Here is a 24,321-nt window from a genome sequence, read left to right on the forward strand (position 1 = left end):
GTTTGGCGGGCCCGGGCTGGGGATTCGAACCCGCCACCTTAGGTGTATGTGGCTGGCGCCTTAGCCGCTTGAGCCACAGGCGCCGAGCCAGGATGTTTATTTCTTTAAAAAATACTTATTGATGGGTGGTGCCTGTGGCTCAGTATGTAGGGCACCATACTGAGGGTGATGGGTTAGAACCTGGTCCCAGCCAAACTGCAATGAAAAATATAGCTGGGCATTATGGCAGATGCCTGTAGTCCCAGCTACTCAGGAGGCTGAGACAAGAGAATCACCTAAGCCCAGGAGCTGGAGGTTGCTATGAGCTGTAACACCACAGCACTCTACTGAGGGTGAAAAAGTGAGACTCTGTCTCTGTAAAAAAAAAAAAAAATATATATATATATATATATATGTATGTATGTATATATATATACATATATACACACTGAGCTGGGTGTGCTGGCTTATTCCTATAATCCTAGCACTGTAGGGGCTGAGGCAGGTAGATCCCTTGAGCTCAGGAGTTTGAAATCAGCCTGAGCAAGAGAAAGACCTTGTCTCTATTAAAAATAGAAAAACTAGCTGGGCATTGTGGTGGCAACCTGTGGTACAGGATACTTGGGAGACTGAGGCAAGAGGACTGCTTGAGCTCAAGACTTTGAGGTTGTTGTGAGCAATACCATGGCACTCTACCCAGGGTTACAGACACTGTCTCAAAAAAATAAAAAACCTATTTAAGGAAGAATCAGTTACAGTTTCTAACTTAACCAGAAACTGAACAAAGACCCCAATCAATATAGTACATCTGATTCTAGATGTAGTGTATATCTACAACAGTACGTACCATATGGCTATAGTACTTTAAGGAAATAAATACTAGAAGTTGGTATAGAATATATCTACTAAAATAATGATGGCTCTGCAACCATAGCTCAGTGGTTAGGGCACCAGCCACATACATCAGGGCTAGAGGGTTTGTACCAGGGCCAGGCCTGCCAAACAACAATGACAATTACAACAACAAAAAAGTAACAGGGCATTGTGGCAGGCACCTATAGACCCAGCTACTCAGGAGGCAGAGGCAAGAGAATTGCTTAAGCCCAAGTGTTTGAGGTTGCTGTGAGCTGTGACACCATGGCACTCTATTGAGGGTGACACAGTGAGACTCTGTCTGAAAAAAAATTAAAAATAAATAAAATAATGAACATAACATACGAGAACATGTTAAAAAGGACTTAGAGTTAAACCCAACAGAAGGATAAGTGAAAACATTAAGTAGTAACGATAACTGCCAAGGTAAAAATCGACTTAACAAACTCTAAGCTAACAGAATAAAGGATACCTCAAAAAAAAATACTGAAGAGTAGTATGGAATATTATTGACTTATTACTCAAAATAGTATAAATTAAAATATAGATTAAAAATAAAACTTAAATACCCATAATAGATTACACTAAAAGAAATAAGATATACTATCTTTAAGGCTGAGATAACTTAAAACAATAATTAAAAAAAAAAATTAAAAGCCAGCTACTTATATAAGGTGAATTAACTAATTCAAAAAAGATTCTCTGTGGTAGATAATTTTAAAAAATCATATGTTTAATCCAATCTTGCCTGATAGTCAGAAGACTTCAGGACATAGTAACACTGTCAAGAACAACATTTAAAATGTACTTTTCAAACTATTGCATACTTTTTCTTTCTTTTATAAAACCTAGCAGAATTACATGTGGTTAAAAACAATGTAACTTTAAACCAAGCAACAGATATTTCAGCATTTTATTGGTCTGTGAAATGAAATGTCACAGTACCTCTTAGAAAATTTAAAAAGACTAGTTTTCTTAGTAAAATATGAGCATTTAATCAAAATACTTATTTTTTACAAAAGTATTATTTTTTATAATCTGAAAATTTTGTATAATGTAGATTACACTAAACATTCCCTTATGTACAATAAGACTCAGAGTAATAACTGCAGACCATTGCTACTAATTTAACAGCAAAGATAAAAAGTACTGAATCTAAGATAAACAAACAGAGACAATTTTCTCAGGGTTAATGCAGAACTTAAGAAACCCTAACCAGTAGCTTAGAGCACTATTTAAAACAACTCAGCTTCCTTAATATTAAATTAATCATGTTTTTCATATGTTAATTTTTAATTGTAAGTAACTAACTCAAACAAATCATGGCATACATAGAAACAAACAACTTTGAAGGTGTTATATGTAATTCAACATTATTAAATTCCATCTTTTACGGTCTTTGTGTGGAGATACCATGGACTTTAATGATATTTAAATATGTATTATTCAAATAAAGCCAATTATATTTATATTCATGGCACACATAAAATATAATTTTATATAAATGAACACTAACTTTTCTCCGTTGCCCCAGGCAAAGAAGGTCCCATCCTTACTAAATGTACAGACTTTGCAATTTTTCCCAGATTCCCTGAAAATGGAAAAAAAAGTTTAAACAAATAAGCATTAGTATTTTTTAAATCTGATCATAAACTCTACAATCTTTAATAACTAAGAACTTACACAAATTTCAGAAAAATCACAAATGTTTTAGTCTACCAAAATACTTTATCTTTTAAAATTCAATGCTAACATGCAAAGTAAGCTGAAAATTGACTTTATACCAACAGATGAAACTTAACAAATAGAACTCTTTTGAGTGAATTACATGTTTGTGTGGAAACCCCAAAATGTTATAAATTACCACTGGCAGCCCTAATCTTGAGAATGCTGTAGGATTTAAAAATGGGGACTTTGTGGCAAATGATCTAGACCGCCAGCATAACAAAACAATAGTAACCAGAATATCCTTAAGTGGCCAGCAAATGCCCCTGAATTTGAAGGATGAAAGCAGAGCCTTCCATCAGTGTAGAGATAGCAAGCCTTAGAAGAAATCTTCCCATTAAATAAATGCTGATGCAGTATTCTGTACAAAAACAGATGTGTGGAAATTAGATGCTTGGCAATGTTCTATGGAGTAATCCAAACTATAAGTACTGGCCAGGCATGGTGGCTCACACCTGTAATCCTAGCACTCTGGGAGGCTGAGTCAGGTGGATTGCTTGAGCTCAGTTGTTTGAGACTAGCCTGGACAAGAGCAAGACCCCATCTCTATTAAAAATAGGAAAACTGGCTGGACATCTTGGTGGGTGCCTATAGTCCCAGCTACCTGGTTGGCTGAGGCAGAAGGATCACTTGAGCCCGGGAGTTTGAGGTTGCTGTGAGTGCTGATGCCATAGCACTCTACCCAGGGTGACAAAGTGAGACTCTCTCTCTCAAAAACAAAACAAAACAAAAGTATTATATCTCTAAGCGGAAAATGGCCACTATGAATATATTTCCCAGTGATAACAAAGACCCAAAAAGAAATGTATCTGTGTACATGCAGATGCCCATTAGTACAGTTGTAACATTACATGAGAACATCATGGCTAATAATAATATGAATTGCTAAATAACAGCAAATGCACTGAGAACTGACCAATACATCAGTATTAAGCTGGACATTCTTTGTATTAATTCATCTGAAGATGACATTGTGCTTCGGTTATCACACAATGGTAGCTTATACTCAGTTTATAGTTAGCAAAACATTATTTTTTTCCTCTTTTCACTTTAACAGCTATGACCAAGATGTTCTCCAACCTATACTTGTATAACCTATTTCTAAACCATAAGGCAGAATTTTACAATTATCCTTATTTAATTCCACCCAGGTTTGAGCCTATCATTCAAGCCTATTGAGATCTACTTAAATCTTGATTTTCTCTTTTTAAAACATTAGTCATTCCTTATGGATTTATGTAATATGTAGATTCTAAAACATCATTCCTAAGCTATCGTCTAAATTACTTATAAGAACAGTGAATGAGCTCGGAACAAGATGCTGAGGCTCACCAGTCCTTCCTTCAAACTAAAACTTATCAACTTACTTCATACTTATAATCAATGACAATTGTGTTGTCATCATCCAACCTAAAGACTTTATTTCTAAGATATGTTTGTCAAATTATCTTTACAGTTCTATTTTCCTGATGTGTCTGGAAATTCTACTCAGAAAGAAAATGAGATAAGCTTAAAACAATGTTTTCTTAGCTCATTCTGACTTCAATAATCAATCCCCTTATCTCAATGATAATATACTGTCCTGTTAATATAGCATTGTAGAACTGTATTTAGCATTGAAAGAAAGCTTGAGAATAAAATCCAGAATTTCTTTTCTTTTTTTTTTTGAGACGGAGCCTCAAGCTGTACCCCTGGGTAGAGTGCCGTGGCATCACAGCTCACACCAACCTCCAACTCCTAGGCTCAAGCAAGTCTCTTGCCTCCACCTCCCAAGTAGCTTGGGACCACAGGTGCCCACAACAATGCCTGGCTATTTAATTTTTTTTTGGTTGCAGCCATCATTGTTGTTTGGCAGCCCGGGCTGGATTCGAACCCGTCACCTTAGGTGTATGTGGCTGGCGTCTTAGCCATTTGAGCCACAGGCGCAGAGCCCAGAACTTATTTTCTTTCCCATCATGGAAACTGGGAATTTTGTCTATTTCACTTTGGTGTAAATTTTATTTACGCAAAAATAGAGAAAACGTATGATATTCTACCCATGTGCCCATCATCCAGCTTCATAATAATTAAAGCCAATTTTACTTATTCTTTACTTTTTTTTTGAGACATAGTTTCACTATGTCACCTTGGTAGAGTATCATGACGTTACAACTCACAGCAACCTCAAATTCTTGGGCTTAAGCGATTCTCTTGCTTCAGCCTCCCAAGTAGCTAGGACTACAGGTGCCCAGCTATTTTCCTGTTGCAGTTGTCCTTGTTGTTTGACAGGCCTGGGCTGGGCTTGAACCTGCCAGCCTCAGTGCATGTGTCTGCACCGTAACCACTGTGCTACAGGGGCTAAGCCTATTCTTTACTTTCTTTAATGCCATAATATTTTAAAGCAAAACCCAGATGTCGTTATCGTTTTATCCTATACTTCAGTATGCATCTCTAAGTGATGAGTATTTTTTAAAAAGCACAATCACCACCATGCCGCTTCATCTCACAAAATTAGCTTCTTATAGTCATCTAATACCCAGTGTCTGGACTGACTATCTGGGTCTAAAAGCTCCCAAAGTCATTCCAATGTGCAGCCAAATTTGAGAACTACTCATCTATAAGACTGATTAAATTTAGAGGTTTTTTTTTCCAATTTTTTTTTCTTCATAGAACATAAGCAGTACATAGTTCCTATTGTAACTCCACAGGAGGCACATAATATTTCTTTGTTCTAAAGTTATACTGAGATTGTACAGGACTCAATCAACTGCTTTCTTGAATCCTTTTAACCCTTCCTGCTGCCAAACTTCAACTATTCAACCAAGAGAACTGGTCCCCTCATCTCCTAATGCTGCTGGTTGTCCCAGAATCTCCGGGAGTAAGGCCCAGACATCTGAATGGCTTCTACCAGGACCACTGCATGGACAGGGGCAGGGAGAGGAGCGCTATCACTCAGATTCAACTCAAACAGGCGAAAAAGCTCTGGCTACAGATAAATTTTGTACTCTTCCTCCCCACAACAGGTCAGTTTTGAGGGACAACAGTTCCACAGCCTCAGTAGACAACAATCTGCACAAATGACCAAGCAATTCGGCCATATTTTGTAGATCTGTGGTCAGCTTGGGGCATCCCCACATCCCTTCCCTGCCTCACTTCCCTTTCCCCCTTGCTCCTGCTGTCACTGTCTTAGCACTGCACACCCTAATGAAGTGTAGCACATCACTTTGCCACACTGTTTTCTAGAGTAGTGCTTCTGGAACATTAATGTGCATAAAAATCATCTGAGGACCTGGTTAAAATACCAATTCTGATTCAGTAAGCTGGGTAGGGCCTGAGATGCATGTCTGTACTGGCTCACAGGTGATGTCAATATTGCTGCTTTGGGATCCACATTTGCTTAGCAAGGTTCTAGAGAACTGAGCCTAATAAAAATTTGCCAATACATAGAGATGATGTCAGTCTAATTATAGAGTTCCTCATCAGCAGTCATCAATAGTTCGTGTTATCACTTCAGGATCTTTGATGATCATCTGCCTACATCAGTAATTTTTTTTTTTTTTTGCGCAGTTTTTGGCCAGGGTCAGGTTTGAACCCACCACCTCTGGTACATGGGGCTGGTGCCCTACTTCTTTGAGCCACAGGCACCGCCCTACATCAGTAATTCTTAAACTGGAGACCCTAGTCTTGAAGCATCAGCATCACTTGGGGACTTGTTAAAAATGCAAATTATGCCCCACTGCTGATCTAATCAATTAGAAAGTTTGAGAAGAGAGTTACAATCTGGTTTTTTTTTTTAGAGATAGAGTTTCATTTTATTGCCCTCGGTAGAGTCACAGCTCACAGCAACCTCCAGCTCCTGGGCTTAGGCAATTCTCTTGCCTCAGCCTCCTGAGTAGCTGGGACTACAGGCGCCTGCTACAACATCAAGCTATTTTTTTGTTGCAGTTTGGCTGGGGCTGGGCTTGAACCCACCCCCCTCGGTATATAGCGCCAATGCCCTACCTAGTGAGCCACAGGCACTGCCCGCAATCTGTTTTAAACAAGATTTTCAGATGATTCTTGGTAAAGTGTGAGAACTGCTGGCCTAGACCCATAATTTCTTTAGGATTATAAAATGATGATTGCCTAATCCCATCATTCCTTCTGCATTCACTAACTAGAACTCTTCAATTAAAAAATTTTCCTCATTAACTATTTAGTTGCTCTGAAAGACAGTTTATATGGAAAAAGCAAGATAAATGCTTGATTCCATCTGTTTATTTATTAATTTTCGAAATACTGAGTAAGGATTCCATCAACCACCAATGCTGACCAATAAGGTTTGAAGGAAGAATTTTTTGGATTTTTTTTTTTGAGCACTTACACATTTGACATGCTGTAGCTTTTTAGTTATAATTCTTAATGCTCATGTTGTCCCATGTTAAGTTGGTGTGAATGCCCTTCAAACCAATTCCTATAACTTTTTTTTTTTTGAAACAGAGTTTTACTCTGTCACTCTGCATAGAGTGCTGTGGTGTCACAGCTCACAGCAATCTCAAATTCTTTGGCTCAAGTGATCCTCCTGCCTCAGCCTGCCAGGGAGTAACTGGGACTACAGAAACCTGGCTAATTTTTCTTTTTTAGTAGAGACGGAGTCTTGCTCAGGCTGGTCTCAAACTCCTGAGCTCAGGTGATCCTATAACCTTTTAACAAAACCCCATAGTCCTTTATGGCATCCTTGCTTTCTGGCACAAAACGTCCCCAACTCCACATGTACATTTTCTATCCTAGACCTAGAATTCACTACTTCTCAAAGAAACTAATTAATTCCTGTTAGTGAGGAATAATAGTATAATCTGTGAGACAGGGATATTCGTTGCTAATGGGTTATCACTGTTTCCAGGCCTTTTCAGTGGATAGAAATAGGATATCAACATTTTTATTAAAAAAAAATCATGAATTCATATTGCTATGGGAAAGTCTACCTCTTTACTCTCATGCTAAAAAGTCTTGGTTCCTAATGATGTTAATATAATTACCTATTTATTCTATAATGGATTCAAATGTCAGTATCAATTTTTGGTTAACAATAAAACAATTGGATGCTTTTAAGAATTTTATAGCAGTTCAGTGCCTGTAGCTCAGTGGCTAGGGCACCAGCCACATGCACTGGGGCTGGGAGGTTCGAGTCTGGCCCGGGCCTACTAAACAATAATGACAACAACAAAAAATTAGCTGGGTGTTGTGACTGCTGCCTGTAGTCCCAGCTACTCAGGAGGCTGAGGCAAGAGAATCACTTAAGTTGGAGGTTGCTATGAGCTGTGACTCCAGAGTACTCTACCGAGGGTGACATAGTGAGACTCTGTCTCAAAAAAAAGAATTTTATAGGTCTTCATACCGTTATGCCATCAACTAGCTATACGAAGTAAGGATCATTTATTTCAGTTTCCTATTTTAATTGAGAATTGCTTAAGCCCAAGAATTTGACGCTGCTGTTAGCTGTGACGCCAGAAGGCAACATAGTGAGACTCTGTCTCAAAAAAAAATTTTTTTTAAACAATTACATGGTCCAAAAGTCAATACTATATATACTAAAGTTCATTCACTGATACATCTTATAATCTTGTAACTCTCTCTCCCATAGGTAAGCATTTTTACTAGTTTTTGGTTTACTCTTCCATCAGTTCTTTTTGGGAAAAAAATAGCTGGCTAGCTAAATATTACGTACATTCATAGATGACTACCTCCCTTCATAGACCACCTCCTTAAGTTGACCTAATTTTCACAGACTAGACATGCACCACATGTACAGGTCAGTACAGTAGGCCTACTTTCATATGTTGACCAGTTTGTTACAGTCCTTTGGTGGTCAATTTACAGGGGTTCTACGATATAGTCATATTTCCTTTTTATACACTTTGGATTCTCTCATTTCACAAAGATTACTGGTAATAGTTTAGCTATAAAATTTAAACATTTTTCTCACTCTGTAAAATGCTTACAAACTACGGGCTTTAACTCAATTATCGAGTGTCTACACTTTTTCTTAGTATTATTTCCCTAACGCTCCTAAATAGACTTAAGTTACTTTCAAATCTGAAGATACCCCATCTTTCCTTCTCTTACTCCCTGTTCTCTTCTCTCTTTCTCATCTCTTCTCCTACTCTCTTCCCTTTCTCTAATATAAAATAAACTCATACTTTTGTATTCTTAAAAAAAATCTGAAGATCATTTTCTGTACTAGAGAATATGTATTCTTTCCATGTTGTGTTATTATATATTCCAAACAAATCATTTATCTGTTCTATTCCTTTTTTGTTCAAAATATACCCAGAACAAAAACACTATAGAATATACTACATATGTTCTCTACAGTATCACTTTACAAAATAAACCATACCTTGGAAACACTGTGCTTTCTGTAAAATGTGGTGGTCCATTCACCATATATAGTCCTTCTGATCCTCGGACTGAAGAAATAAAATGAAAAGAACCACCATTACTCAAGCATGACACATTACAATATAGAAAAGGCCATTTTTTTCTTAATACTATAGTTAAGATTTTACCAAAACTTTGAGGGATTAATAAAAAATGGATTTCTCAAGTGGGTTCATAATTATCAGATTTCATTTTATTCCTACATTACATAAAATTTTGTCAACTTGAGGACCTACCCACAAGCTGTAGCTACAATGTAACAAACTTAAGAGTTCTCTTTCAGAATTTACACACAGGTCTAGGAAGCAAAATGGCACATCTTTAATGCAGTCCTAAAGAACCTGCAGTATAACTAGAAAAAGTTGATGTAAGCAAACCATGTTCTCTCTATTACCTTAACCACTGGCCCCAGAACATGGGCCTGAACTGACTGGCAAGGAAGAAAAAAGAACAAAGCTTTTACCCAGCTCATCTTGGCTTCCTGTGTTCTCCTGAAACTTTTAACTATTAGCCTTGGTTTTCCACATTTGATTTGCTGCTATCATCAATCATCAGGTTTAATTGGGGAAAACTCAAAAGTTTTTATATATTATGAAAGTGGCAGCTGTACCCAAGAATGCAAGCAACCTTTCTGGCTATGACAGTGGGAACTTTCATGGTATTCAGGGCAACAGATTTTCTTTTGTAAAATTTGTATTTCTTTTTTCCAAACTAAAATATATAGAAGACCCCAAAGGAATGGGAGAAGAAAACCCACTTAACCCAAACTTTTTCACACAGATACTCACCCAATTTTTTTTCCTCTATAGACAAAGTCTTGTTCTGTCTCTTGCGCTGGAGTACAGTGGCATGATCATAGCTCACTGCCACCTTGAATTCCTGCCCTTAAGTGATCTCCCCATCCCAGTCCCCCAAGTAGCTGGGACTACAGGTGTGTACCACCATGCTCAGCTAATTTTTAAAAACATATTTTTATAGAGATGGGGTTTTATTATGTTGACCAGGCTGGTCTTGAACTTCTACACTGAAGTGACCCTCCTACCTCAGCTCCTCAAAGAACTGAGAATACAGGTGTGACCTACTGTACCCCGGCTAACCCAAAATCTCAGAAGGCAACATTTAATCAGCTTGAAAAGTGCCATCTCTTTCCTGCTCAAGTAACATTCAAAGTCTCAAGTGGTCTCCAATTTCTGTTTTTAGTATGTTTCTGAAGAAGGAAAATCTTAAGTCAAATTAATCAACTGCTTTTTGACATGTTCACATTTGAAATAAAGAAGATTTCTAAAAACAAAACCCTAAAGGCTCCATTTGCAGTAATTCCATTTACATAACACTCTTGCAATGATGGCCAAAGGTAGAGTGGAAGAAGGATGTGACTACAGAAGGGTCCACAGAAGATTTTTGGTAAATGGAGTTATATATTTTAATAGTGGTAGTTGCAGGAATAAAATTTTTAGTTACATATACACAAGTACACATAAGTAAAACCTGAATAAGGATTCCAGTTTAACAAATACTATTTGTACCAGTGTCAATGTCCTATTTTTGATAATATACTATGTTTACATAAGATGTTATCATTGGAGAAAACTGTGAAAATACAACTGTTTTTGCAACTTCCATGATTCTTAAATTATATCAAAAAGCTTATAAAAATCATTTTTGATAATGTTTTGTTCATAGTATAACAACAAATTAAACCAATTGAAAGTTTAAGTTTTTCAACACTGATTTCCTTGGGAATACTGAGCAAAAGTATAAAGTTATAATTAAACAGTGAATAGACTAAGATTTTTATACTTAGGTAAAAACATATTTCAAGAGACAAAAATACATATCAAAGCTACTATGAAGGCTGATAATATTGACGGTCCTCCATTAAAACAGACAACCTTCTTTATACATGATGCTTTATAATAGCTATGTCCATCTTAAGGTAATCAATTGAAGTAATTACCAATTTCAGTCATACTAAAAATCGTACTGAGTCATTATAGTTTTATCCATACATATAAGCTACTGTTTAAACCAAATATTTTATTTCATACTTCCCTATAGAAAAGCCTAACTAGGAGCAAGTGCTGCAACATTTCCGACTCTAACATACTTTCCTGGATTTAATCAGTTGTACAGCTTCCTCTGACCCATCTGAATAAATGTATAAGCCAAGTTTATTAGGAGAAACACGAAATCAGGTTCATAACAGAATATAAACTTTTTCAACAAAATACTAAATATATTGGCTCAGTGCCCTAGCTCAGTGGTTAGGGCACCAGCCACATATACTGGGGATGGCTGATTCGAACCCAGCCCGGGCCTGCCAAACAACAATGAGAACTACAAAAACAGTCAGGCATTGTGGCAGGTGCCTGTAGTCCCAGCTACTTGGGAGGCTGAGGCAAGAGAATCACTTAAGCCCAACAGCTGGAGGTGGCTGTGAGCTGTGACGCCATGGCACTCTACCAAGGCCAACATAGGGAGACTCTGTCTCAAAAGAAAAAAAAAACTAAATATGGACTAAAAACAAACTCTTTTCAATACACACAAAAAAATCTGTTGTACATACAACTTTCTAATGAAGAATCCATTTTAATTAGAAATATCTGACTGTGAAACAGTAAATATAATGTGTAGTTATGTTAATATAGTATATTCGGATTTAATGTGATTCCTTATTTTCAACAATTTCCTCCTTTAATCAAATGGTATTAGCAATATCCTCTTAGAAAAAACCAGAATGCAAACAATTCTTTTCATTACAAGAAGTATATCCCAGAGTTTCATACAGTAACTGTTTAAAAGCAATTACATTAAAGTTGTATTACATAGTATCTTTTCTAAACTTATTAGTCTTTTTAGAGACTCATATACTATAATATTTATTCCTCTAGGCTTGAGTTAGAATGAAAAAAACACTGGAGTATCACAAGTGAGAGTCCCCTGTTAGGGATATGGTAATATTTAAAATACGATACTTTCCCCAAACCTTTGATTTGCTGAACTACACATCAGTTTAAGAAAATGTCTCAATTTTGAAAAAATTATCTCAGTGACCTCAACCAAGAAAGCCCATTAGACAGCACAAGTTTCATGTAAAGGACACTGCTGTTTAGCGTGTCTGGCACACAGCTCCTCTTCTCTAGGAGACACTAATTTTCTCTAGAGAACAATCTAGGAGTGAAAACATAATTTGGTCCTGATGATCTGACTAAAAGTTGTGAAAATTAGTAAGAGCCAACCAAAGTCACAGACAGCTAGCCTTGAGAATTTTGCTGAAACTACTGGCAAAAAAAAAAAAAAAAAAAAGTGCTCTTTCTTTTAGAACTGCTAGGCTGGTTGAATGTTAGTCTGAGAATGAATTAAATTGAAAGGAAGGCATGGCCCATTGACGAAGAAAAAGATTTTTGAAGGATATAAGTACTCAGATATGGCAGTACCAAAGCTTTAATAAATAAATTTCATACCAATGGATGGGGTAGAGTCAGGGACCAACCCTAAGGAAGGGTTTTTTGTACATCTGTAGGGAGATAACAGAACAGGTGAAACAAACCAGCCACAGGGTCAGTCCCTGATCCCCCAATGATATGAAATTGGTTATATGAATTAAAAGAAATCCCTTTTTCATTTGCTTTGATTTTTTTGTCACTTCCAGTTAAGAGCTGTGACTAATACATAAAATTTACTTGATAATCTCCAAATTAGTCCCAGCTCTAATATTTTATTAAGTCTAACAAAAAATTATGGAAGCAAAATATCTATTGTTGAGTGAAATACCTACCGTAAGAACGTTTAAAAGATTAAGCAGTGTGTTCTAGTGAAACAAAAATAGACCATGAAGTTGAATGATCTGAAAACATATAATCCTTACCTTGAGAATTTAGAGGGTGAATCTGACCACATACCCTCTCTGGACCTCTAAGAATATGAGAATGTGAGGGGTAGGGTGAACAGATAGCATTTAAGAACTTACAAAGTCCTTGATTTTAAGCACTGTAAGAAAATAGTCATTCTTGGTTAATTTGACTATTAAGTAGCTATTGACTTTTGTGGCTAAGTGGCTATTTGACTATTAATACAAGTTCACTTATTATTCATTAATTTATTCCTCCATTAAATATTTAAAGAACCTACTATTTGCCAGGTATTGCACTAGGTACTAAGAAGACAAGGATAACTAAGATACCATCCCAACATCAAGTGGCTCACAGTCTAGCATGGAAGAAAAACAATTGAATATGTAGAAAATTATCCTGTATGACAAATGAAAAAAAATGTCAATCATAAATGAGGTACAAAAACAGACTGGGGAGTGACTAACTCTAGCAAGATTGAGGAAAGGCTTCACAGAATAATGATATCTGAAATGAATTTTAACAGATAGAACAGAATAGTCCTAGCCTGAAGAAAAGGGATCTGGCAAGGAAATAAATGAGTCTCCAAGGCTGTTCAAAGATTATGAAAGGTTCCATATGCTATGCTATACAGAACAGAATTTACCCTGTAAGCAGTGAGGAGCTATGGTGTTTTAAGAGTTTATCAGATTTTTAAATATACTAACCTTTTATTAGAGTTCAAATAAGCATTTAGTGTTCAAAAATTGTGAATAACATACTAGCTGCCCTTATGAAACTAGAAAAAAATTCATTTACTAATGCAATTATAGCTATGCCTTTTAAACAGTTTTTGCCTCGTATATTATCTAGTCATGGTTTGATAAATGATGATGTGCAAACTGTAGTTTGATGAATGTGAGAGGGCATGGTGCTTAATACCAAAGTTCTTAAAACTGTAGAATGGGGCTCGGCGCCTGTAGTTTAGCGGCCAGGGAACCAGCCATATACACTAGGGCTGGGGGGTTCCAACTGGGCGCGGGCCTGCCAGATGACAACAACAACAACAACAACAAAGCCGGGCGTTGTGGCGGGTGCCTACAGTCCGGGCTGCTTGGGAGGCTGAGGCAAGAGAGTCGCTTAAACCCAAGAGTTGAGGTTGCTGTGAGCTGTGACTCTATGGCAGAGTGCCGAGGGCGACATAGTGAGATTCTGTCTCAAAAAAATAAATAAGTAAAAAAAAAAAAATACTGTAGAATGACAAGTGAAAAAACTTTTTAAGGTTCCTTTTAAGTCTTGGGAAAAATAATGCCCCTCCTCCAACATACACAACCTTTCTCTTTATGTCTCCTGTTTTCCTTGTGTGTAGTTATTGTGATTTATTCAACGCCTTTTCTCTCCCGAATCCCCTCTCCTCACTTGAAACTCACAAAGTTTCTCAGCCATATCCTAGAGTCCAGTGTCTTCCACGGCACTGTCCAAAACTAAGTTTATCATCTTCTCCAACACTACCAGTGCAATCATCGAGCCGCACCATCCCGTCGCTGTGTTGTGCGGCAAAATCTCAGGAGTTCTACCAAAATGTTCATAACCATTTCATTATCAAATGTTGCTAGAATATTCCTATCATGTTCACTGTTATTCCCGCAAACTACACCCTCATCATTTAAAGTCTGCACTACCACAGCTCCGCTCTCCCTATTTAGTCCTACAAACCGCATTAAGGTAGGAAGTGCACAAAGTAGAATTAAATTGAGTTCAGACGTATTTAATGTGTGTGGTCATTCTACAGGACTGAATGATTTGCTTATCTTTTGCCCTGATTATAGAGCGAAATGACTTCACAGGGGCCCACGCAGCACCATTATTGTAGACCCAAAGGTCACAAATTCAACTAACACTTTCTTCTTCCCCTCCTTCTATTTCTGTGAAAGATGAGGCGGCAGGGAAGAATGACGGATGGGTAGGAGGGAGGGGAATACTGGAGCCCAGGGGCGGAGGCTCCACTTCCGACTGCCACGCGTTATCAAGAAAGCCAAAACGGCTGGCTCGGCAAGCCACAAAAAGAGGTGGATCAAACTCCAAGAATCCTCGGGTAGTTGTCAAGGGCAAAGACAGAAAAAGAAGCTGCTCTGAAGAAACAGTCTCTTGCTTGTTTAGAACTCACCTGTCAAGAGCGGCGTGGACGGCGCCATGTTGTCCCGGAAAGACAAACCCATTCGCCCGTGTGAGAGTTCACGTTGGGTCGAACCCGGCCCCTACACGTCTCCTGAAGCGTGGAGACTGCAAGTTGGTGTTTCCGGAGCCACCAGCATCGGGGCCAATTCACTTCCGGTTTCGGAGAGCCGCGGAAAAGGACCCTGAATGCGCACGCGCAGCTCTGGGCGACGCTTTACAGAGCTTGGGAGGGCTGGGCTAGGGCGGGTACGCCCGCTTTCGCCCGCCCTCTCCTGCGGGCGGAGCCCGCACTTCCGCGGGGCGGAGCTCGCCCTGTGCTGACGTTGGCAGCCGAACCCGAAGTAGTTCGAGGCGGCTGGCTGCACCGTCCGGTTGTTGTGTTGCGTTTCCTTCCTCTTTCACTCCACGCTCCCGGCAGCGGCGCGAGGGCGTCTCGGCGGCCTGCTTTCTCCCTCCCGCGCACCCTCCTACCTCGGCTCGTCAGTCCGGCTTCGTCCTTCAGTCGGCGGCCCGCGCCCCGCTAGCGCTCGCTCCCCGCGCTCGCCGCGCCCAGGCCCATCGGCTGTAGCTAGCGCCCGGCCTGAGAGCCTCCGCGTCCCGGCAGCGCGGGCACCTGGAGCCGAGCCTCGCAGCGGCTCGAGAGGAGGCGAGCGTGCGAGTGTGAGGGGTGGCCGGGGCAGGTGGTGGCGCGGCGAACATGGTCGCCAAACAGCGGATCCGTATGGCCAACGAGAAGCACAGCAAGAACATCACCCAGCGCGGCAACGTCGCCAAGACCTCGGTAAGGAAAGAACGGGCGCCTTTCTCCGTTCCGCGTCTGGGGCTGAATCCTGGGCCCTGGGGCCGCGTCCAGGTCCCTTCCGCAGATCCGGCCGTCTCTGGGCTCCCGGTACCTTGGAGGGCTGGAAGCCCGAGGCTGCGAGCTGGAGGCTGAGTTGGGGGGGCCTGGGGACGGAGGGGAAACCCGTGAGGTGAGGCCCGGCGACCTGGCCCAGGATGCAAACTGTGGAAGTCTGGGATCCCAGTGGTTTCTTTGCATCTCAACAGTGGATTTTCGCTTTTTCAGAGAAATGCTCCCGAAGAGAAGGCATCTGTAGGACCCTGGTTATTGGCTCTCTTCATTTTTGTTGTTTGTGGCTCTGGTAAGTGTTCTGGGGGTTCCCATCTGGTAGGGTCTTGGGTGAAGGGTTTGGGATGACGTGGTGACGGGTCAGTGGTGAGTCTTAACCCGCGCAGTTCTCAATCCACCTGCTGGAGCACCATCCATCTATTTCTTACGAACCAAATTACTTGCCCCACATATGCACAGAGGGTGGTGCTCCAGAAACTTCTCCAGCTTGGTTTATGCTCACAGGAGATCAGAAAGGAGGTCAGGTCCTTGGTAATGACCAAGTGGGAAGAAATTTAAGACCAAACAAAAACAAAAAAACTCATGGAATGAGAATTTAGAATGTTTTGCAACTACATTATCAGTGCCTTTGCAAAGAAGGTTATAAACATCATGTGTATATGGAGTTAGAACTTAATTTAACAAGTAGAAGAATCTGTGGTCTTTGTGTCAAAATTAATATGTTTTATGAAGGAAAGCTTGAGCAAAGAATGGGCTAACTATAGAGGAAACGTACCTGATTTACAGTTTAATGTGTAAGACAAATGTTTTTAAATTAATAAGAGAAACAGTTTCACGTAGTGAGAAAAATTCCTTGTCTAGGCAACCTGCTGTTACAATGATAGACGTTTGCCTCTGCAAATGAGTTACAAAATGTCTTTCCTCCCTTCATTTATTAACTTAATATGCAGGCTGTTAAAATTGTAATAGATGTTTCTGTTTTTTACATTCTAAAAGTTTTTGAGATTTCTGTTTAACATTTCATTTTGCCTTTCTCCTGAACTTACCGATTGGAAGCTTTTCTGATAAATGGCCAAGAGCCAAGTTGTTTATATAACCTAAAGATGATCGAATTTCAGCTTTGTGAGAATGAGGAAACGTGCATATATAATAGGCCAGACCTTAAAAGGATGCTTAATTATTTAGGGATAAACCAAAATAACTCTATGCTAGAAAAACTAATTTGCTTTGGTGCTTTAAGTTCTTTCTAAAATGATTACTTACCTGCAAAGCTCTCTTGGCAGTTACACATAAAATTCAGGGATGCTGAGATTAAAAAAAAAAAATAACTTAGGGGTATTTATTTGTTTATTAAGGTAGGCTTTGCTTCTTACTACAATGAAATTAGGTAGCATTTGCAAATGTAGGAGTGAGTATCCTTGGATTCTTCAACTATCTTAATAAACATTTGCCAGTTGCCAGATCTGTTTTATTCAAAGCTTATGTTAATATGTGCTCTTTCTCTTTACAGCAATTTTCCAGATTATTCAGAGTATCAGGATGGGCATGTGAAGTGACTGACCTTAAGATGTTTCCATTCTCCTGTGAATTTTAACTTGAACTCATTCCTGATGTTTGATACCCTGGTTAAAAACAATTTAGTAAAGCATCCTGCCTCAGAATGACTTTCCTATCATCCTTCATGTGTCATTCCAAGGTTTCTTCACAAGTCATTCCAAGTTTTCTAGTCCATACCACAGTGCCTTGCAAAAACACCACATGAATAAAGCAATAAAATTTGATTGTTAAGCTGCAGTAGTGGACCCTACTTATTTAGTCAGTAAAGAGTAAGATTTTTATGTGGTTATTAAAACAATATGCAGACTGGGCAATTAGACAGTGTCTAGATTTCATTAATCCCGATGTGTAAATACAATTAGCTTAATTTAAAATTTGGAGTCTTGTGGTTTTTATATAGCTAGGCACTTTGTTACTTTCTCTTGAATTCAAAGCACACTCCCTTATGGGGTCACATAACTGTCTTGTAATAAGGTGCTTATAAATGGAACAACTACATAGTTAGCCTAGTTTAACCACAACCTTCAGCACCGAAAAATTTTTAAAAGGTTCTAAATGCCTAATGTAAAGGAGATGATTATAGCCACATCTATTTTAACAATTTAGTTTCTATTGTACTACCTTGGATTTTGCATGAGTGAGTATAGTAACCTAAGATGCCATTTAAAAACAAAATCAGTTGAGCATTTTGTGACTTAAATCAGTCCATGTGGTTTCAGTAAAAACTACCATGATGGAGTGAAGTCAGTCTGGGAAGGTTTGTTTATGTCACATTGATTTAATATATCAAAGAGATTTACTATAAACAAAATTTTGGGGGAAAAATACTACTATTTTCCCACACTGAGTCCAGTGTGCCATAAGACATCTTAGCATGTTAACAGCACTTTTAATAGCAACAAGGCACATCATAAAAAGTTATGCTTAGTTTGGAAATGTTTTTTCTAGATTTATAATTGAAATGCCATTAGGGTACTAGATAATATCAGTGACATCTGGAATTAAGTGGATTTACTGATAAGGATCAGTGTTTAGTCTTCCCTTTGTTGTATGATTTTATAGGTTATGATTGATTACATTTTCTTTTACTAATGGTAAGAGTGAGGGTGATAGGGCAGGTTTTGGGTTTTCTAGTACTGTTGAAAACTTCCAGTAATGGCTATTTATATACTTAGTCATAACTTAGTGAAAAAAGCCTGAGTAGTATCTATGTATTAATGAATTGGAAAAAGAAAGCTGCTTATGTTTGCTTTGTTAATTGCCTCAGGATATCTCTTTTAAAATAAGCTTTTAAGAGGAACAGAAGGGAAATCTGCTACCTATCTTATACACAGTGTGAACCTCAGAGAGAGCTTCTGATAACCCTCAAATATGGAGAAAAGCAAAGGAGAGAGAGAAGTGGTTAAGGATGCTTGAGAACTTAACTACTCTGGAATAGGAAAGAAATCAGCTGACCTTGGGCCAGCAGGTTTTTAACTGACTTGTTACCTGCCTTTCTCACCCAGTAAATCAGCCCCTATACTTGTTTCCTTCTTTGAAACAAGCGTCTTTTGACTAACTAATGCTATTTTATTGTAACTTTAAAAATGAAAATTATTGCTCTAAATTCATAGCAGGTGCCTTATTCTTTGCTTAGAGTCAAACCATTCCATGTCATAATTTTCCTTGATTTGCTATAGATAATTGGCTTTAAGATTTTTTGGTTTTGTTCTTTAGTGTACAATGTTTTGATTAATTTGACTGTTAAATTGCTACAGCTGGCAATCATTTTACATATGTAAAATTGCATTCCCTTTGTATTTCATGTATAATTTACCAATGGAGTACATTTTATATTCAGGTTGGATTATGCATGTTTGGATAAACAAAAACTGTCTTATTGAACTTCTTTAGAAATAAAGTTCCCTGAATATCTGATGCTTTGCTTCTAAAAGAAAATGATTTTATGGACTTACCCTGAGTGTACTTTTTATAGTTAGTAGAAAATGATTGTAAAGAATGCCTAGTATTGCATTGTACTTATGTTGAGAAATAGTACCCAGAGGCACAGATGTAAGGTTTATAACTGAAAATGGGTAGTGAGAAGAAACCTATAACAAGCACAATGAATTAAATATTTCTTCGCTTAGGATTTATTCATCTCATTGTTACCCATGTCAGTGTCAAGGGAAAAGCACAATTCATTGATCTCCCTTTCCTAGTTGAATTTTATACATCACCTAGTGTTTATTGAGCACACTGTGAGAATAAATACTTTGTTGGGGTTGTCCACATTATTCATCTACTCTTTGTGGGTTAGCTCTAACATTTCAAGGAGTTGTCAATTTCATTGTATTTGTTGGGTTGTATATAATGTTGCTCAAAATAATTAAGTGGGCTTCCAAAATAAGTAAAGATTTTAGTTGTAACAGGATACATTGTAATAGGCTTTGATTTACATTAAAGAAATGTATGTACTCAACTACAGGGGCATGTCTTTTCTCACTGAAGTTCTTTTAGCATAAAGAACTACTATATAGAGCTGGATTATATTCTCAGTAGCAGGTTCACCAACAAAACTTATTGTGTTTTAGCATCTGTAAAATTTAGAGTGTCACTAAATTGCCCTTTTAGAAATTGTTCTTAAGTATGTCTTTACCTACACTTAGTTCTTTTTTTGAGATAAGAGTCTCAGAAGACAAAGAGTCACCCTGGTAGGTAGAGTGCCGTGGCGTTCCTCACAGCCCAACCTCTTGAGCTCAAGTGATCCTCTTGCCTCACCCTCCCAAGTAGCTGGGACTACAGGGACCTGGTACAACACCTGGCTATTTTTTTAGAGGTGGGATTTCTTGCTCAGGCTGGTCTCAAACTCCTGAGTTTAAGCAGTCCACTCCCCTCACCCTCCCAGAGTGCCAGTATTATAGTCATGAGCCACTGCGCCTGGCCTTGAGTTTGTTTTTTGATTTATTATTTTTGCTGCAAACCCTAACTTAAAGAGGTAGAAGATAGCTTCAACAGCAAAGTACATCACTCCCTCAAAGAAGCTTTTTCTGTCTGAACTTAGTTTCACTCCAGCTACTTTTACTGCTTTATTTTCAAGTTGAATCAGGACATTTCCTTATTTGGAAGGATTACTAAGAGCAATCAAAAACTAGAAATTAAATGGGAAAAATTAACTGTCTACGCTTAAATTTCACAGAATTCATAAATATAAATGGACATAAGACATGGGAATTTTAATCCTACTGCTTAAATTCTCAGATAAATAAAACCATGGATTTATTGGATGAATACTAACTACTATATCAGGTATGTGGAGCTGTGAATATGGAGAGCCCTCGTAATACTCAAGTACCTTTCAGTCCAGCAGAGGGGGACAGACAATAAAATGAAAGCAAGATGATAATTACGATAAGTGTTTCAAAGGAAAAGTAAAACCACATAAATGTTTTTTGACAGCTAAGTGGAGTAAACCAGGAATTAGAACTGGAGTTTCTTGATTCATTGTACTCTATAGAAACCAGAGGAAAGATTGCAAAACTTTACGCTCACTTGTTCTCACGAACCCTTTCCTACTTCTTGTACAAAAATTATTTAACTTGCCAGTATTAATAAAAAGGGAATTTTTTTTTCTTCTAATGCAATTTCTTTCAAAAAGTAACTCAAGTGATAAATTTACTGTTGGTGTTCACGGCACAAAAATGCAAAGATCAAATTGGTAATGTCACTGACATTCAAGATTACATTTGAAAAATTTTTGCTATAATTTTGTCTTAAAATATTTTCACCTGTGATATTAAAAAATTTAAAAGCATTTTATCCTGATTCAAGCAGCAAAGACAAAAAAATTTTTTTAAATGATTAGTCCAGTCATCAAAAAAATGCAGTAATGTGCCCTTTATGGGTTCTTTGTATACTAAAAGTTAAGTGAATGAATCCTGTATGAATCTTTTACTTTGGGATGTAAATAGAACAAATCTGTAAATTTAAACAATTAAAACCATAACAAGTTTTCCTTTTTTTCTCATTATTATGGAGAAAGCCTCTCAAAATAGGAGAATGAGAATAATTGATTTTGAACTGGAATAATTGATTTAGGGGCCTTAAAAATGATTTTGATTGGCCCCTTTATTTTACATTTAAGGAAATTATGGCCTAGAAGACAGATTATCTCTCCCGACACCAGTGAACCAGTAGCAGAGCAAGGATTGGAAAACTGGTCTGTGGAGACCAAACTAGGTCTTTAGAATGTCAAGTGCCAAGGGATTATGTTTCTTTAAGTTAACCTCCTTTTCCCTTCACAGATTGTCTATTAATCTCATAAACCTCCCCCCACCCCCTGGTTTTCCATGGAGGTAAAATCTGAAGATTACTGAACTTCAATAGCTTCTACTACCATTGGGATAAAATAACTCTTTATCTTTGATTTTCAGGACACTTCCACAGTCTACCTTTTCAGCCTTGTCCCCACAGCTTTCCTCAATAGAACTTTCCGACTCAAATTTTTCAAGATACCTTTCACTTTGTTTTGCTCATTTCCCATACATTACAACACTGCTGGTTCAGCGCCTGTAGCTCAAGAGACTAAGGCACCAGCTACATACACCAGAGCTGGCGGGTTCAAATCCAGCCCAGGCCTGCTAAACAACAATGACAACTACAACCAAAAAAAAAAGAAAAAGAAATAGCGGCATTGTGGTGGGCGCCTGTAGTCCTAGCTACTTGGGAGGCTGAGGTAACAGAATCAATTGAGCTCAGGGGTTGGAGGTTGTTGTGAGCTGTGATGCCCCAGCACTCTACCCAGGAAAACAGCTTGAGGCTCTGTCTCAAAAAAATTTAAAAAACAACACTACCTACCTTTTCAGATCCAGCTTGAGTTTCACCCCATCTGAAAGTTTTCCCTTGCCATGGAAGTCAGAGGCATCCTCTTTGGGATTGAGGACTCTGGACAGGTTAGCATCTGTTATGTCTCCATGTTTATTAGTTTTGTTTCTCAGAGTGTGGCATCGTTAAGGACAAAGGCCATACTTTTCTCTTTTTTACATTTCTCACCTACTTTCACTACCCTTCAAGGCTAGTACGGAGCTTTACACACATACTGAGAACATTCAAGTTGAGTGATAAAGTGAAAAAGAACAACAAATGCCTTATGGCATCAGAATAATCTTTTTTTTTCTTTTTCAGTTTTTTTTTTTTTGGCCAGGGCTTTGAACCCATCACCTCTGGCACATGGGGCTAGCACCCTACTCCTTTGAGCCACCAGCACAGCCCTGGCATCAGAATAATCTTTAAAGCAAGAAATGTGTCTTTTTGTAAAATCTGATACCATAGTCATCCCAACTACTTTCAAACCTGATGACCACTGGTTGATGGCTGGGTTCAGCCCCAGAACTCAATTTCTTTACCCATGAAACAAACTCATGCAGGATGGGCTTGATATTTGGAAACACATCAACAGTGTGATATTTACCCTTCAGTCATATTTGAGAAGCATTCATAATAAGTGTCGTTGGGAAAATGAAAAGGTGCTTTATCAAACAAACCTATAACCAGTCAGTCCGGTTACAAGGAACATCAAATAGCCATGCTTGCTGTTTGGAGCAGATACCTGTGGGCTGTCAGCCACCACCTGTCCCAACCCTGACCTACGGAGGAGGAAAGGGCAAGGACACCACACAGGTGTACACTTCTCAGTGCCAGACTTGTGCAAACCTGGCAGGTGTAACCCACACCAAATACAGCCCCTGAGAAGAAAGATCTTGCTCTCCTCACAAAAGAATTCCCTGCAGTAAAGGACTGTCATTTTGACTGTCATTTACATGTGGTGTGGTTACCTAACTAGATCTGATACGGGACAAAGGAGACTTCAGAGTTCTTTGGGGAAAACATCATGCACCAGGCCACACAGAGCACCCAACTTGCAGCACGCTTAGCTCCTGGCACCCAGGAATGCCTTGGGACCAAGACAGAGACACGAAGGCACTGCAAGTTTGTTTTGTTCGATGTGTGGGGCACTAATACTTGCATGATTGTAGATTTTGAAACACAAATGCATCCAGGATTGAGACATAATAATTTCTAATAAAGCCAAGATCATAAAAACAAATAAATAGTGAGGGTATCCGAGCATATTTCCACCTAGCTCCAGCCTTGGTTACTAGTGCACAATCTGCCTGTAAGGGGCTGCATGAAGAAAGGTACCCAGAGAATAAAAACCATCTGGAAAGCAATTTGTTCTTGAGACCAGTAATCAACATGTTTTTCCAGGCCAGTCACCTTTCTTTTTGTAAACATTCTATTGAAATGCATCTGGATTGCCAAATCCATGCAAGGAAAACTGACCTGACCTGGGGGAGTTTAATACCCAGCCAGGTCTAATCCCCTGCTAACTACTCAGCATGTAGCCTGGGTACCAGCAGTTAAACTGGAAGCTTGTTAACAGTGCAGGATCTTGGGCCCCACCCAAGGCCACTAAATCAGAATCTGCATTTCACAGAATCCTCAGATCATCTGTCTGCAAATAAAACTTTGAGAAATACTGAAAAGAGCCCTGAGCTCTAGCTCCAGCTCTGGCGCTAACTAGTCCTATGATCTGAAATGTCACAACCTCTTTGGGTTTCTACTGGAGAAAAAGAAAACACCTTCTTGCCTCACACACAGTTATGAAATCTAATTGTGGTAAAAAGCACTTTGAAAAGTTGGAAATACTCTATGCAAATAACATACCACTGACTCTGTGAACTGCAAAAACAGAGATCTCTGATAAGGATCTCTTCCTTATTGAAAACAAAAAGAAATTATAGTCTTCATACTGACTTAGCAGAAAATCACTCACCCTCTTGGGATCACTTGCTATTTATAAATCTCCAATAATACTTTTACCTTTCCAAACTTTACCTTTTGAATGCCTCTCAAAATTTATAGGGCTATGAATCATGTTCAGCTATTTAG

General features: G+C 38.5%; 2 protein-coding genes across 2 annotated transcripts in view; one reads left to right on the top strand and one right to left on the bottom strand.

Moving 5' to 3' along the window:
- The window catches only part of EIF2A (eukaryotic translation initiation factor 2A), a 44,747-nt gene extending 29,615 nt beyond the window's left edge, over positions 1 to 15,132 (bottom strand). Inside the window, exons 1-3 of the mRNA XM_003802192.3 lie at positions 14,974 to 15,132; positions 8,936 to 9,005; positions 2,369 to 2,443 (exon numbers count right to left, since the gene is read on the bottom strand). Of these exons, the coding sequence (XP_003802240.1) occupies positions 2,369 to 2,443; positions 8,936 to 9,005; positions 14,974 to 15,025 (197 nt within the window). The 5' untranslated portion in view covers positions 15,026 to 15,132. The remainder of the gene's footprint in view (positions 1 to 2,368; positions 2,444 to 8,935; positions 9,006 to 14,973) is intronic.
- Positions 15,133 to 15,298: 166 nt separating this feature from the next.
- Positions 15,299 to 19,308, top strand: SERP1 (stress associated endoplasmic reticulum protein 1). Its single transcript, XM_012812973.2, has 3 exons — positions 15,299 to 15,765; positions 16,051 to 16,126; positions 17,345 to 19,308. Exons 1-3 carry the CDS (start codon positions 15,682 to 15,684, stop codon positions 17,383 to 17,385), a joined length of 201 nt encoding a protein of 66 aa, XP_012668427.1. The 5' UTR covers positions 15,299 to 15,681; the 3' UTR covers positions 17,386 to 19,308.
- The last annotated feature ends 5,013 nt before the right edge of the window (positions 19,309 to 24,321 follow it).

The sequence above is a fragment of the Otolemur garnettii genome, unplaced genomic scaffold, assembly GCF_000181295.1.
Source record: "Otolemur garnettii isolate 467f Iridium unplaced genomic scaffold, OtoGar3 scaffold00236, whole genome shotgun sequence".
In the NCBI taxonomy this organism is placed as follows: domain Eukaryota; kingdom Metazoa; phylum Chordata; class Mammalia; order Primates; family Galagidae; genus Otolemur; species Otolemur garnettii.